We start from the raw sequence: 15,444 nt of genomic DNA on the forward strand, positions 1-15,444 counted from the left end.
TGTCAGAGGGATCTCAAAACAATGAACCTGCAGGACTAACTCTGTTTACCTGAATAAGACCAACAAAGCGCCAGCAGAAACCAGTTCTCAGCACCGAGCACTGAACACACACAGGAGGAGGCCAAGAACGACGGTGACCATTTCAATAAGTAAAATAAGTAAAAATCCTCTGAGGTTATTTTTCCACTCCACTTCAGCTGGCAATTACCAGCCACCAGAAATCAACTGATTCATCTCCACATTAATTACTGCAGAGCCTCACAGAGCTCATTTGTACACCTCCCATCTACAGCGCCTTGTTAGAAAAGCTGCGGTGAAAATCCCACAGGCATCAGGGAGACGATCACAGGGCAGGGGAGAGTGGGCTGCAGGGTCGGAAATAACTCTAAAACTAAGAAAGTCTTCACCATGTATACTGTTAGGACTCACAGCTGTGAGTGTACAAACACCACACAATCATAACACACTGATAGAGAACCTTCTGTCACTGAAGTGTCATCTCTTTTCTTATGTAGAGAACAGAACACACATTTCATAAAGATTATTTGTGGGAATCCATCAATCACTTAGCTGTACTCCTAATCCTTGGGCTGGAGATATGCTTCCTTTAAACTATTTCAGACTCTATCCACTGTCCTGTCTCTCACAAAAAGGCACACAATAAATGTGTAAATCTACCTCTCTGATCTAAGATGGATCTAACAAAGATGTCGGCCGATTTCGCTGATTTTTTTCTCTCCTGAATATCGGCTCCAAAACTCCCACAGTCAGGCCCTAGTTTAAGCTACATTGTATTTAGTCACTTTATTACTGACTCTTATTCATGTAAATATTTCCTGTACCTATTCTTGATATCTTACTTATATTCCTATTCTATTTGATTAATATTTTTATTACCATATTTCTTCTGCTATATTGGATATTTTGGAGCAACTGTAACGGTCGAATTTCCCTCTGGGATTAATAAAGTATTTCTGATTCTGATTCTGATAAATGTGTTGATTATAAATCAAATAACAGAATAACCTGACCTCGTCCTCTAAAGTCCTCACTTAACTTTTGGTTTTCAGGGCACGAGTTAAGAAAAGAAAACACCAGCTCTGAAAACTGCAGAGTAACCCTGGAGGAGCTTAAGTGGGTTAATTTATCCTGTTAGGTGTGAAATATTGAAGAGTTCCAAGGTCCTTTAAATAATAATAAAATGTTCTTTTGATTCATTTTAGAATCTAGAATTGAGCTCCACCTTTTGATACAGCGCTGCTGAAAATAATTGTAAAAGATGTGAAGGTCGTTAAATTTGCCTTTTGAAAGGCTCGCTATGAAGTGAATCGTCTTGAATTTTTCATTCATGTAGTAGCGTCCATTAAAAAGCCTTTCACAAAGTGTTTCTGATGCCCACCTGGAGTTACTGTAGTCGCCTGCGTGTATGTGTGTGTGTGTGTGTGTGTGTGTGTGTGTGTGTAAACAGCAGGACACAGTATGCAGAAAACACACATATCTAAAAGAGAAAAGAGGAGCACTTTTAGCAAAGATGGGAGCAGGTAGGAGCATCATTTCTGTCTGTGCTTGTCAAACATGCAAGAGAGGGTTTTAAAAGCTCATCCTGAAACTTTCTGCTCTCACACACACACACACACACACACACACACACACACACACACACACACACACACACACACACATGTGGAGAGAGGACACCTGTAGGATGTGAAGGAGCAGCAGAGGATGTTCCTGCTGTCATGTCCTAAACACAAATCGATCTCCGGGCTTAATGCTGCTGCAGCTCATGGATCTATTTTCTATCTATCTCTCTCTTTCTGCAACTGTTTCCCCCTCGGAGAGAACGTATTTAATTTTTCATAACCTCCCGCTGAACGGCATTTCAATCCCAGCGCTGTACGGCGGCTCCACAGCTGGGTGGGGGGTCCCTAAGCCTGATCCCTCTGCTCACAGACACACACACACACACTACTCTGGTATTCTGCTCGTCTCTGCACGGAAACATCATGCATGATTTCTGTGATTACCAATGCAGGGCCAAACAGGTCTCTCCTCGGGTTTAGATTCTGTCAACACCGCTCTCAGCAGCGGTGATGGTTAGCTTGCATTCTGGTAAATCTCTTCACCTTTATACAGGGTCCTTCATATTCACTACAACAACTGCTTTGGCTTCAAAAAGTGCTGTTCCAGGTCTGATAAACTGACCCGGGTCAGGTCTCTTTTCAAGGGTTTAAAAGTTGAAGTTATTTTTTATCAAATCTGAGGTTGCCGAGTCAGAAAGAAGTGAGCTTACCCCCCGTAGACCTCAGCAGCTACTCAGCTCTGCTCGAGGCTCGAGGCTGCAGGCTACAACATTCCCACATCCCTCGCTGGGTTTTCTTTGGGAGAATGTGTGAAGTAAAAAGATGCTAGAGGTAAAATATGTCAAATACTCAAAGGAAGACATTTGCAATCTTGAAATGTGGCTCCCTAAATACTCTTGTTGACCTCACCACTTCACATCTTTTGCCATTGTCTGTTCCTTTAACTGTTGTGGTGCATGTTTACAGTCAGGGGGTTGATGCTTTCATCATTTTCTTCAACTACTAATGTTTACTGACCTTGCACTGATACTTAACTAACTCGAGGCTTCAGCACAAGCAGCAACCTTCAGTGTTGAAAAATGAAGTCAGTGCAGAAATGCAAAAAACTGCAGTTCCTCGAGTGTCCACTTGAGGCCGGTTTCAAAAGTCCCATAAGTCCCACACACACCCCATATTAAAATGTCAGATTTTACTGCAGAAATAAACATGTTTCAGACCTATAGTTTGGTGAAATAGTATGTGAATCCTGAGACCGATAAAGACGCACAGCCCTATTGAACAGTGGCACCGATGTCTCAACTTCCACATCCGCATGCAAGCAGGAAAGTATTCACCAGTGCCGACATATAGACACATAGTGAAGACATCAAAGTGAAGATGACACAAAGAAAAACACAAGGGCCGTCAGAGCCGAGGAACTCTCTGAGCAGGTCAAAGGAAAAAACACCAAGTCACCACTCTGCTTTCATCCTGATACGAACTCCAACCAAGAGAATCCAAACTCCCTCTGTGCACATGTCTAACAAAGTTTCAGGATGTGGGGGGGGAGTCGGCTGAATGAGAGGAGCTACTCAATCATTCAACCGTCCCTCGCTGATAGATCGAGACATCACGTCAGGTCGGAGGCTTAAAAAAGACACAGGCCGAGTGAATAATGGATGAAGCCGTGGCGAAAAAAAAGTGAAGATGGAAAACATACATCAGGAAATATTTCAAAACACAGTTTCCTTTCTAAAAAGTTGTACCTCCCCCTCCTCCTCCTCCTCCTCCTCCTCCTGCTGTGTAAATCCTATCAGAGGGGTAGGATGGCACCGGGGGATTAGCTGACCCCGTTCACTCTGTCCAGACTGTTTGGACCTGATAAAAATATAAAAACCCTTCAAATCATTTAAAAACGTGTATCTGTATCTCCCAAACATGTGAAAGCAATGATCTGAAAAATCTGGTGTATAAGACGCAGTTTATTTTGTCGAGATTTCCCAGAAAGAAAAAAGTTTTTAAAATGTTTTCATGCACGACGATTTCAAGTGTGATCAGCAGAGTCCACAACAAGCTGTGCAGCCGTGTCGCTCTTTTAGTCCCTTTGTGGAGTTAGCAATCCTGCTATCTACAGAGCGCTACTTGAGCTCTCAGCATACGGTGAAAGTTCTAAAGTACCGACCGCCAGCAGGCCGCGCTGCCTGACTCTGGAGTCTCTAATTCAAAAGAGCGCTCCACTAGGTTTATCCACCTTTTTCTTTGAATGCATGAGGGAGGGAGAACAGATGTTAAAAAGTAGCGCAGCCAGACGGGTCTGTGTCGCTGTCTTTCCCAACACGGCGTGCAAAACACGATGATGAATTTTTAATCGATTCAGGTCGTGTGCAGAGGGCGATGGTGGCGGCTGCACTCAGGGAAATGACGGGGCGTGTGTCTGCAGTTTATACCAGTGTATTGGTCACACCGGGGTAGAAGTTAAGCACACTTTATAGATGAAAATACTGGATATTTAAAATTTGTCTAATGCAGCGGATTTTACGGTAATAAGTCTTAACTCAATGTAATAACGCTCAAGAGATCAGACTCTCTCTCAGTGACGTCAGAGTGAGTTCATTATTACTTTACAACATGAAAATAAATCCCATATATCTGCAAAAGTAGAAAAAAGGTTTCAAAAGAATCAAAAGTACAAAAGGGGTGTCTCTTTCATGAACCCTCGCCCTCCCTCTCCGTCTGCTGGAATGTGTGGCATCTCAGAAATGTCACTTTCAGTTAAAATGGAGTAGCGGGCTGAGTGTGTGTGTGTGTGTGTGGGGGGGGGTAACGCTGCTTTGATGTGAACTGTGTGAGACTGAGAGCAGGAGCCGAGCAGAGAAAGGTACCAGGGACCACACGATGGAGACTTCTAGGAAGAACAACTTGACCTGGACGTGACCCTAACACCAGGACGGGGGATTACAGGATATGTTGTCTGGTGGTCGCTCTTCAGTTATTTTCTGCTGCAGCCAAACACACTTTTCTCTAACTTTAAATATTAAAGGCTCCGTGAGCTTCACCGGCCCTTTTCTCTATTTACAGAGTCTACATGAAGACCTATAAGTTTTACAGTCTTAATATTCAGCATGGGAAGTGTTCTTGACTCCATTTGTAGTTGTTTGTATGTTTGTAGTCCAAGAGAGAAATCACAGATCAGCAGGCTTGCAGGAAAAAACTGTTTGTATGGAAACCAGAAGCAGCCGCTGATGTCAAACCAGCTCCATTTATCCGTCTCTATAAACAGATATCTGTATCAGAGGACACTTGAGTGACAAATCGGCTGGATGCTGAGTCATGAGAGCCAATCACCGTCAAGGCACGCTCCCAAACCGCACTCTCAGGTCTGCTGATGCAAACCTCCTGCCCTAACCCTCTTTTTTTACTAATCGATGCTTTAAGTTCAATTTGGTTCATAAAACTGTCTTCAACACGCAGTATGTCAATTCGACCACCAGGGGGCTCTCAATCAAAACAGCAACAAAAGATGACGTCGAGGCTGCCGGGGGAATCACGGGAGTGATTCTCTCTGCTACTCCCACCCGAACCCCGATAAAAATGAACTCCGTGTTGACCGTGGTCAAGACGACCGGGCGAAAAGAAGAGGACATGTTTACAGACGAGCTAATGTGTTAAAAGTATAATTTATAGGACGTTTTTATCACAGCAGCACAAACAGCAACAGGACGGCAACTTTCAGTAGCAGCTCACACTAACTTATGCAGCGGTCTTTGATGTAACGTCCAGTGTTTCCATGGCAACAATAAACATGGCACCGTTGTCAATGTACTAAACTATGATAGTAAAGATTTCTGTGGCTTTGATAACTGTTGGAAATATTTGAGGTAATGTAAGTACTCAACAAAATCAATACATCATCAGTTTAGTCCATTTTTTTTATAAATTTAGATATTTTAGATTAAAAATTCTACATGTGACACCTTTAACACCTGTAAACGTTCATTCCAGATTCTGCCATGTTGTAATCTGTCCTTTGCAACAAACCCTACGTCTGCAGACACACAACATGCAGGAAGACGTTTAAATGTTCCTGCATGATGGGACTAAACTGATTCACAATATACTCTGTGATCCGAGCATTAGCTGGCTGTTTGTAATCAGTATGTCATTTATTATATCATTAAAACTTTATTATTGATTTAAATCAAATCATTCAGTCTCTATTATCAGTGAAATCAACTTGTTTTCTTCCCTCTGAGTTCTGGAAAAAGTTCAAAGCTCTTTTTTTCAAATTTGATAAGCGCTCTGATTTGTGTTAAATATTTACAAATGCTTCTCGACTCTCGTTACAACTCGATCCCCCTCAGGGGCAAATATGTTATTTAATAAGTCACTCGGTCTTGAAATATTTACGGGACATTTGCATTTTTTATGTACAGAAGTGTGTAACTGTCATTCATCAGCAGCAGCAGAGAGTTGGTTCAAAGGATTTATTGTGTTTCATCACCACTTTGTCGAGGGTAAAAATGAATCACAAATCTCAGGGTGCGGAGCGGGGGATGTTTTTTTTTTGACCCAGATTATCGAACATTGACACACCAGAACAAGGTACATCAACATTTCAAACTCAAAATAATCATCTTTATGTAAACAACAAGTTGGATTTAATGTGAGTTTTTTCTCTTATGCGCTTTAAAGGAGCAGTCTGTAACATATCCCCTGAATGAAATGTTGAAGTGACCTCACTATATGATCAGACATTGAAACATGCTATGTTGAAGTGCTGGCTTCTCTGACAACAATGCAGCAGCCAGTATGTCCTCCTTCTAACTTTAGATTCTGCTCCTGAATGCTCTGGATTTGTTTGGACCAGAGAAGGTAGGCGGTTTTAAGGCGACCCCCCACACGGCCGTTTTGGACGCCCCTCGGTTTGTCAGATATGAGAGCAGTTATCAGGTCAACAGGTGTTGCAGTGATGGAAGCGGTCAAGAGAAGTGGTTCAGATAGAAGTGATTGTACCCGACCTAAAAAGCCTCTGCATGTTTCTAATAAGCTCCACGAGCAGAAACGTGCTCAAACTAGGATCAATATTGGAGATGCTTTTGAAAAATGGAGAGAGGTTAGAACACAGAAAGGTTTACAGACCCATGCAGAGCTGGATAAACACTGAAGCTTCAGAGTCCACCACATGGTGACCTGAGTGAGCATCCACTCTAGAGAGGAGGGGGCGGGGGGAGGCAGCTCTCTACGATGTTTGGAATTTGCAGTACCCATTTTAAACACTCGGTGTCAGAGTTACATATTGCTCCTTTGACATCGCTTAACATTGTTCATTGAGCTCAAAAGGTTTCCAACATGGGGTCCAACACAGAAGATCTCACGTTGTGTATGCACAGCGTTCATTTGCCAGCGCGTGTGGAGTCAGACAAAACAAACAGGTAGCGTGCATTCAGGAACTTTATTTATTTTATTTTCAGTCTTTGGTAAGAACAGGGCGCTGTTTAAAACCTGCATGGTGAGAGTGAGAGGAGAAAAGTCGTCACCATGCACGATCAAATATCCACACATTACGACCTCTTTCAGTCTCATTTGTGCAGCGCCTTCATGCCCTCCTTAAACCCTACTTTGATACATCTAGACCTTACACAGGGATTTAGACATTCAACATTAATGAAACATTTTTCCCACAATCAGCAGATCACATGCGGTCCGAACCGTTGAGGCTTATCACACATATCAGCTGTCATAAACCTTCACAGCATTTCACTCAAACCTGTCAAAACATTTTGTTCACAGGTTTTGTCAGAAGAATCAGCGGCTTCATTTTGAACGTCATCTTAAAATTAATAACATTTTGATTGAAACCAGGAGAGTTGGATGTGGTATCAGATATATATATAATGTCCAGATGACTGACTCAGGAACAGGGGACTCCAGATCAAGAACCCATCAGCCTCGCCCCGTCGCCCCACCTGTCAGCTGATTCATCTCATTCATCGACATTTGCTCTCCACCACCCTCGAGACCGTGGAGCACAAAGCCTGCACAGAGAGCTATCAAACTCACTATTCCAGGCCCCGTCGATAACAGGGCTTGCGCTCTTTATGGCATCCACTGACCCGATTTCAAAGTCTATGCAGTTGGCTCTCTCTCACTCCACAGTCAACCCTCAAGGGGCAGAAAGGCCGACCACTATCGACATTTAAAAGTGGAATAATGCATGCATAATGCTTAGGCACAGGGGCTGCGTTGGCAAACCTTGTGTCCCACTACGGTCCATAGGGGTAAGATGGATGAGTTTTTAAACACACGCGCTCTAAATCCCACTCGTGGAGGGCCTGGGGCTAAATGTAGTGCACTGCAGGAGCTCACTCAGAGAATGCTGAGAAATGTATGCCTCTCTCTCTTTCTCTGACAATACTAAGCTTCAGTTTGCAGGTTTTTTTAACGCACCAGATATCAGTAGAGCCGAGCCGATCTTACTCATATTCTAAGAGCTGCTGGGGCCGAAAGAGAAGAACATATTAAAGCAAAACTGAGCGTGGATCTGACCTTTAATATCATGTAGTCTAGGCAAGAAAAAGCCTCTGCCACTTCTAGTCCTGTCCTCCATCTTTTTATTTTATAGAACTGAGTTTTTTAAAGTGGGAGCATTTACCACAAGGGTGTAGTCAGAAGGAGGGATGGATGGATGGATGGATGGGTGGATGGATGGATTAATGGATGGATTATGGATGGATGATGGATGGATAGATGGATGGATGGATGGATGGATGGGTGGATGGATGGATAAATGGATGGATTGATGGATGGATTGATGGATGGATTGATGGATGGATGGATAAATGGATGGATTGGTTGATGGATTATGGATGGATCGATAAATGAATGTATAAATGGATGGGTAAATGGATGGATGGATGGACCAATAAATGGATGGATGGATACATGGATGGATGGATGGACCGATAAATGGATGGATGTATACATAGATGGATGGATCAATGGATTGATAGTTGTTGAATGTAATGGTTGAATAAGAAGAGAGGCAAATGGAAAATGACTAAAGGCTGTTTACAAAAATGGACATATAATGAAATGAATGAAAAACAAGATCATCGATTGTTGATAAAAACTAAGGATATATTTGAAGAAGTGCTAGGAGACCAAAGCTGGACTGTTGACAACATGTGAACAAATGGTTACGATAAAAAGCTCATCTATTCTGTGCTTAAAGAAACAATCAAAAACTTGCCTCTATCACTGTTTTTAAACGGTTTGTCTCAAAAAAAGAACGAGGATTTGAGATTATTTCACACAGATCTCTGACTCCTCTGTGGTCTTTGGTTAGCCTTTATGAGGAATGCTGCTGAAGAGTGGAGCCACTGAGGCGAGAAAAGACAGCGAGCAAGTCGAGCGAGGTCCCTTCGGAAGGAGGATTAACATTACTGAGCTGCCTTCATGTGTGTTCACAGTCTTCTGTTATGTAATGTTACCAGTCTAAAGCTGCAGGACCGGTCACACTGCTTCTACAGCAGGTGAGCTGCATTCATTCACACAATGCTCTGACGCACAAATCAGACTGTTGAGTTTTCACTAACTGGATGTTTAAACTCTTCAGTCGTCATGGCATTTTACCAAGCGTTAGAAGAAGTGACGGCAGTTTATGTTCCATCTAAAGTCACACAAATGTTGCTCTTTTTAAAGAGAACTTCAAACACTAGCTGTCTCTTTAAGTCAAGCCAATAAGAATCCAAATAAATCCATAACTCCATTCATTCACTGAACTGTTTCCCAGCTCAAGCGTGATTATTCCACACTTCAGAGAAGGGGGGAAACACACAAACACACACACACACTGACAGAGATTTTCAGCTCTTTACTCCATTACAAACACATGTCCATCTTTCTAAAACGTCCTCTAAATATGAGGAACATAATGATCCACAGACTTTAGACTTCAGACCAGGTTTTAGGGGGTCTTAGGTGAAGTCGTTTTCTAAGTCCTCAAGATAGGAATGTGCCCGCTTTGTGTCTGATCACACCTCATTTTGAAACAGACACGCCTGGGTGCTGACAGGGATTCAAGTTCATTTTCTTTAAACAAGATAAACGTGGGGAGTAATAATGACAACTGAGTCAAAGGGGGAATATGAAGACACATGCGCTGCACACCAAGAGACTTTCTGCCCGGTGTTCGATAGGGCCCAAGATCTGTGAAAAGTATCAAAGCATCAAAAGACATGACAACCTTAAGTCCTGCTATGTTAAAAAGCGTATGTGGGGTTACAACACACATGTCAAACAAACAACACATAAAGGCAATATCTGATTATTTTTCATTACAATCTGTGTAAAGCTGTGACCACAAGGGGCTTGGTTAAACCATAGACTGTAATGGAGGAAGCCTGAGTGATGTCACCTGTCTGTTACTGCAACAGCTGCAGGTAATGCTAAGTTAACTGAACAGGCCTCTGATGCTCTGAACAAACTGAAGAAGTGATACGTGCGTCAATTAATTCATTTAAACTGAACTCTTCATAGCCAGTTTTAAAATATAAGACCAGATGGATGGGGTCGTCTGTGACTCTGACAGGGACATCGTTGACGCTGTGAAGTTTCTGTCAGCTCAGCATGACCTGTGTCATCCTACATGTCTGTTTCCCAGCCTCAGGTGACAGACGAGGAAGTCAATGTCACTCACAGCCTGCCATTCCCTTAAAGGAAGAATGTTCGACTTTTTGATGAAACCAAAACAAACTGCTCTTTGGCCACACCTCTTCTATTCTAAAGCCTCCGCTCTCCACATGAAGGAGTTATGGATTAGAACGCACCATAATTAAGCAACATTAAGCGCAAGCAGAAGACAAAATTGTCATTTGCTCTGGGCTCTTTAGTTAGCTCGTAGCTTCATTTTGAACATAACTTGACACAGAATGAGCGTGATCTAAAAACTCTTACTAACATCCAAATAATCAGTGAGTATGTTCTTCTTCTTCTTCTCTCTAGTTCTTGACTAAAACAGCTTTTATACACAAGGGGAGGAGCCGGCCGTCCCGTCCATGTAAACACGGCTCTGACAACAACACAGCCAGCGGGACTCGAGCTTCTCCCTCATTGTAGACAGTCAGGACTCAGAGACACATTTACACAGGACAGACTTTATGATTTATTTATGTGTTAAATTTGGCACATTCTGCCTTTAACTCAGACACCATTTTTCTACCAATTGGAATCCAATTATTATCTGACTCATACAGGAGCACTTTGAATTGCCTTGTTGCTGAAATGTGCTACATAAATAAACTTGCCTTACATACAAAAATACATGATACAAAACAATATGATGCTATAAGGAACGAAACCCCAAACCCTCAGAGTCCTCAGATGACATCAGTAGCAGAAGCGTGAGCGAGCTGAGCTTCACGAATGAAAATCAATTAACGGGAAGCAGGACGAGCCTTTCATTTCACAGAATCAGACATGTTCCCTCCTGGTGTGAAAATGCCAGGGATTTTCTTCTTCTCTGCCTCCTAACAGCAGCAGAGGAAAGCCGGCTTTATGATACCACGATTCACTGGCAGCCTAATGAGAGCCACAGCCCTAAGCTGTTTATGTGGCATAAAGGCTGCTTCTATTAGCGCTGCTGTCAGACGAGGGGAGCTGCTGGGGCGGTGGGGTGGCAGCGCGGCAACAGTTCAGCTCATAACAGTTTATATTTGACTAACGGGACTAGAGGTGGTCTGCTGGCAGCGCGGAGAGGCCCAGACAGGAGGCAGAACCAGCCGATCTGCTGCCAACCTCCACGCTGACCGGGAGAACACGAGGATGCTTAGTGAACGTAATTAGACACAAGGGGGTTTGTAACAGAGGGAGATGATCACAGGAGGTCTGCTTACCCAGTATTTAATGTCATAATGAGCATGCAAACACACACCAGCACAATCACACGGCTAATTAGTGTTTGGTGTTACTTTATTATACTCGTTATGTAAAGTTTACAGACGACCTGATGGGTCCAGGAATCTTCAAACCTCACTCCCCAGCTGAATGAAAACAGAGAGTTCATGTCAAAAACAAAAGAACATGGCAGATTTAGAGTTCTATTTTATGAAGTTACATTCTTCAGGCCATTGTTGATTTTATTGGACAGCTGAATAGAGACAGGAAATGACAGGGAGGAGAGAGTGGGGGGAAGACATGCAGCAAAGGGCCGAGGTCAGATTCAAACCCACAGGCGTTGCAAGGACTATATCCTCTGTACCTGGGGAATGAAGCTTAACCGCTAGGCTAAGTTTCACGGCGCCCCACGTTCCTTTTTATAACTTAATCAAAGTAGTATATTTTCGCCTTAGGGAGAACTGTTAACTTTAAATTAGGACTGGACCGATGTGACATTTTTTGGGGCCGATACCGATATTGGGGAGATAAAAAATTCAGAAACCGATATATCGGCCGATATCTTTCTTAGGTCTGTCTTCGATCTTAGTGATGGATAGACACATTTATTGGAATGATCCGTCAAGCAGGTATCAAACACGTGTGGAAAAGATTTATACTGAAGACAAGATGCTCACTTAACTGGAAAGTAACTGAGCACGTAGGTTCATCACCGCTCGACACTCTGGAGAGTGATGATGCTTGCGCCCTCTGCTGGTGACAGCCAGAAAGAGAACTGCAACAATAAAACTCAAACTAAATGCGATTTGACTGGTGAATAAATCCGCTAATATCAGCGAATATCTTTGATAAAATTAGCCGATACAATATAGTCACTTGGATGAGCTAATATCGGCCGCTGGTCAATAAATCGGTCGGGCTCTACTCTAAACCAATACAATAACTCCTTAATGCCCAAGACAGAGATGTTTTAAAGTGACATTTTGTGCTCAGCAATCGGCAGCGTGCGACTTGAGTCATGATAACAAAAAGTCATCAAGTAGTGTGTCTGCCCTTCATTTCCCTCTCAACACATCAATCCACATCCTGGCTTCTCTCCAAGTGCAAGGAAGCAAGGTGACAATCCCACAACAGAGACAAAGACAGATAGAGAGAGAGAGAGGGAGAGAGAGAGAGACAGAGAGAGAGAGAGACAGAGGGAGATAGACAGACAGAGACAGGAGAGAGATGGAGAGAGACAAAGAGAGAGAGAGACAGACAGAGAGAGAGAGGGAGAGAGAGAGAGACAGAGAGAGAGGGAGAGAGGGAGAGAGAGAGAGAGAGAGAGAGACAGAGAGAGAGGGAGAGAGGGACAGAGAGAGAGACAGAGAGAGAGAGAGACAGAGAGAGATAGACAGACAGAGACAGGAGAGAGATGGAGAGAGACAAAGAGAGAGAGAGACAGACAGAGAGAGAGAGGGAGAGAGAGAGAGACAGAGGGAGAGAGAGACAGAGGGAGATAGACAGACAGAGAGAGGAGAGAGAGGGAGAGAGACAGAGAGAGAGGGAGAGAGGGACAGAGAGAGAGACAGAGAGAGAGAGAGACAGAGAGAGATAGACAGACAGAGACAGGAGAGAGATGGAGAGAGACAAAGAGAGAGAGAGACAGACAGAGAGAGAGAGGGAGAGAGAGAGAGACAGAGGGAGAGAGAGACAGAGGGAGATAGACAGACAGAGAGAGGAGAGAGAGGGAGAGAGAGAGAGAGAGAGACAGAGAGAGAGACAGACAGGGAACACAGTCTGCTCTCTCCTGATACATCTCACAAATAGAGAATCACTGCAAACTCTGAAGGGTCATTTCAGGACAGAGCTCAGTGAATTTAAACTCCACCGCAGGTATAAAAAAATCACAACAACAACACAGACCTCTGCAGCACCAACTCTCCTCATAAGCAGCCGTGTTCTTTGAATCTCCTGGCTGGAATCAAACAAACCGTGTCTTTGTGTCGTAATCGTTTCACAGCAGGGCGGCTGGAAAGTGGACCTGTGATGTCGACGTCTGCCATAACAAGGTAGATTATGAAACTGTATCCCACACTGATGCAATGTTCCGATCAAACAATCCTCTCAGTGTTACACACAAACTGTACTGCAATGGGTTATGGTTCTCTGCGGTCTATTTGAAGGCCAGGTGGTGCTTGATTTCCTGTCTTTGAAACTTTAGTGGATAAAAACTGGGAGAGGAGAGAAGCCTGGCTGAACAAAAAGCATCCCGTCTTCATATCAATCGTCTTATTTTCTTATTGACAGGAGCTAATTTGTAGCTCTTACGTGTCATCATTAATAGGCACAGTATGTCAAATCCACCACCAGGGGGCTCAAAATCAAAACAATAACAAAGGATGACGTCGAGGCTGGCGGGGAATCATGGGAGTTCTCTCTGCATCCCTCCGCCCAGTGAAAACAAACTCTGTGTTGACTGTAGTCAAGACGACTGGGTGAAACCGACCTGAGGAAGAGACGAGCTAAAGTATCCGAGTATAATTTACATGAGGTTTTTATAACAGCTCACGCTTCCTTATGCAGCGACCCTTGACGTAACATCCGGTGTTACCTTGGCAACGATAAACATGTTGTGTCTGTCATGCCGGCTACCGCGACAAGACACGTCCCGTTACAAATATAAAATGACAGAATTCTCTGGCTGTGATAACTGTTTGAAATATTTGAGGTAATGTAAGTACTCAACAACAAAATATATATAACACTTCAACACACTCACTTTGTTCTGGTGAGTGGGGGAAGCTGCTCATGCTTGGCTTGGGACAGCAACATTTTCACTTTGTTTGACTGAGCTCTCTAAGCAGAAAACATATTTAGTAAATGTTTGACTTTCTTCCCGAGGATATTAAAGCTAGGACCCGACTGATTCATTTGGTTTACAGCCTGGAGAAAACAAGAAACATCTTAAGCCCTGATGCAAGCCCAAAAAAAAAAAAAAAGTTGTCATTTTGAGAGGCTAAAATATCACCAGAGGCCGGTGAACTTTGAGGATACCTTCAGATGGTTTAGGACTTCACTTGACTTTAAACTGGGTTTAATTAACTGGGAACAGCTGTTAATGCCTCTCAGAGGATAATGTAATTAAAGGACCTCGTGTAATTAAAGTTGTAATTCATTCCCCTGTCCTTGTGCAGCGACTTGTTTAAAGCAGGGAGACGAGTGCTAAAAAGACACAGGAGCTTTGTGTGTGTGTTTGTGTGTGTGTTTGTGTGTGCGTGTGTGTGTGGGTGTGAGAAGGCAGTAACAGAGCTCGGCGCTGCTGCTGCTGCTGCTTGACGATGTGGACTCACCTTGGCGTTGGCTTTGGTCTTGCTGCTGCTGCTGCTAACGTTGTTGTTGAGGCTGGAATTAGCATCTTCATGAACTCTGTCCAAAAGCCAGAGGAGGAACTCGAGTGCATCGTGCTGAGAGTTTCCCCGAAACTGAGAGCCGTACTTGGCCACGATGCTCTAAGAGGAGAAGAGAAGAGACATCGTGATTAATGTGACACTTGGGGAGGATTTCAGAAGTCGTTAAACACTGACATGGTTCGCCGACGAAATGAGGAGCTCGTCATTTAAAAAGTTAAGACTCAGAGGTTTCCCCTCAGGGGGCTCATTAGAGAGATTTAGAGAAGCTGGGACATCTCTCTCTCTCCCCGTCTAATCATCACTTTAAGTTATCTAAGAGCATCTGTGAGACATTATTTACCTGAGAAAAGATCAAGTTCAAAAACATATGTACAGTTCTGTCATATCTGAAAAGTCAAGTCTTCGTTGGAGAAAGTCTGTATCCCCTCACAAACACTGTGAAGTCCTCATGTGCAGTCTCTGTACAAATTAGAATAGGTGTTTTCAGACCGTCCCCCTTTTATATTGATTCCGCACTGCAGGAACAACAAACTATTTTAGTTCCTAGAGTAGATACCATGGTGGTGCGAATGCAGGTCGAGAAAAGCCCCCATGGT

The 15,444-nt window shown here is 43.4% G+C and overlaps 1 protein-coding gene across 1 annotated transcript in view; it reads right to left on the reverse strand.

Moving 5' to 3' along the window:
* usp43a (ubiquitin specific peptidase 43a) overlaps positions 1 to 15,444 on the reverse strand; it is a 119,804-nt gene that overhangs the window by 90,047 nt on the left and 14,313 nt on the right. Inside the window, exon 2 of the mRNA XM_020654153.3 lies at positions 14,789 to 14,947. Within this exon, the coding sequence (XP_020509809.2) occupies positions 14,789 to 14,947 (159 nt within the window). The remainder of the gene's footprint in view (positions 1 to 14,788; positions 14,948 to 15,444) is intronic.

Source organism: Labrus bergylta, chromosome 1 (genome assembly GCF_963930695.1).
Source record: "Labrus bergylta chromosome 1, fLabBer1.1, whole genome shotgun sequence".
Taxonomy (NCBI): domain Eukaryota; kingdom Metazoa; phylum Chordata; class Actinopteri; order Labriformes; family Labridae; genus Labrus; species Labrus bergylta.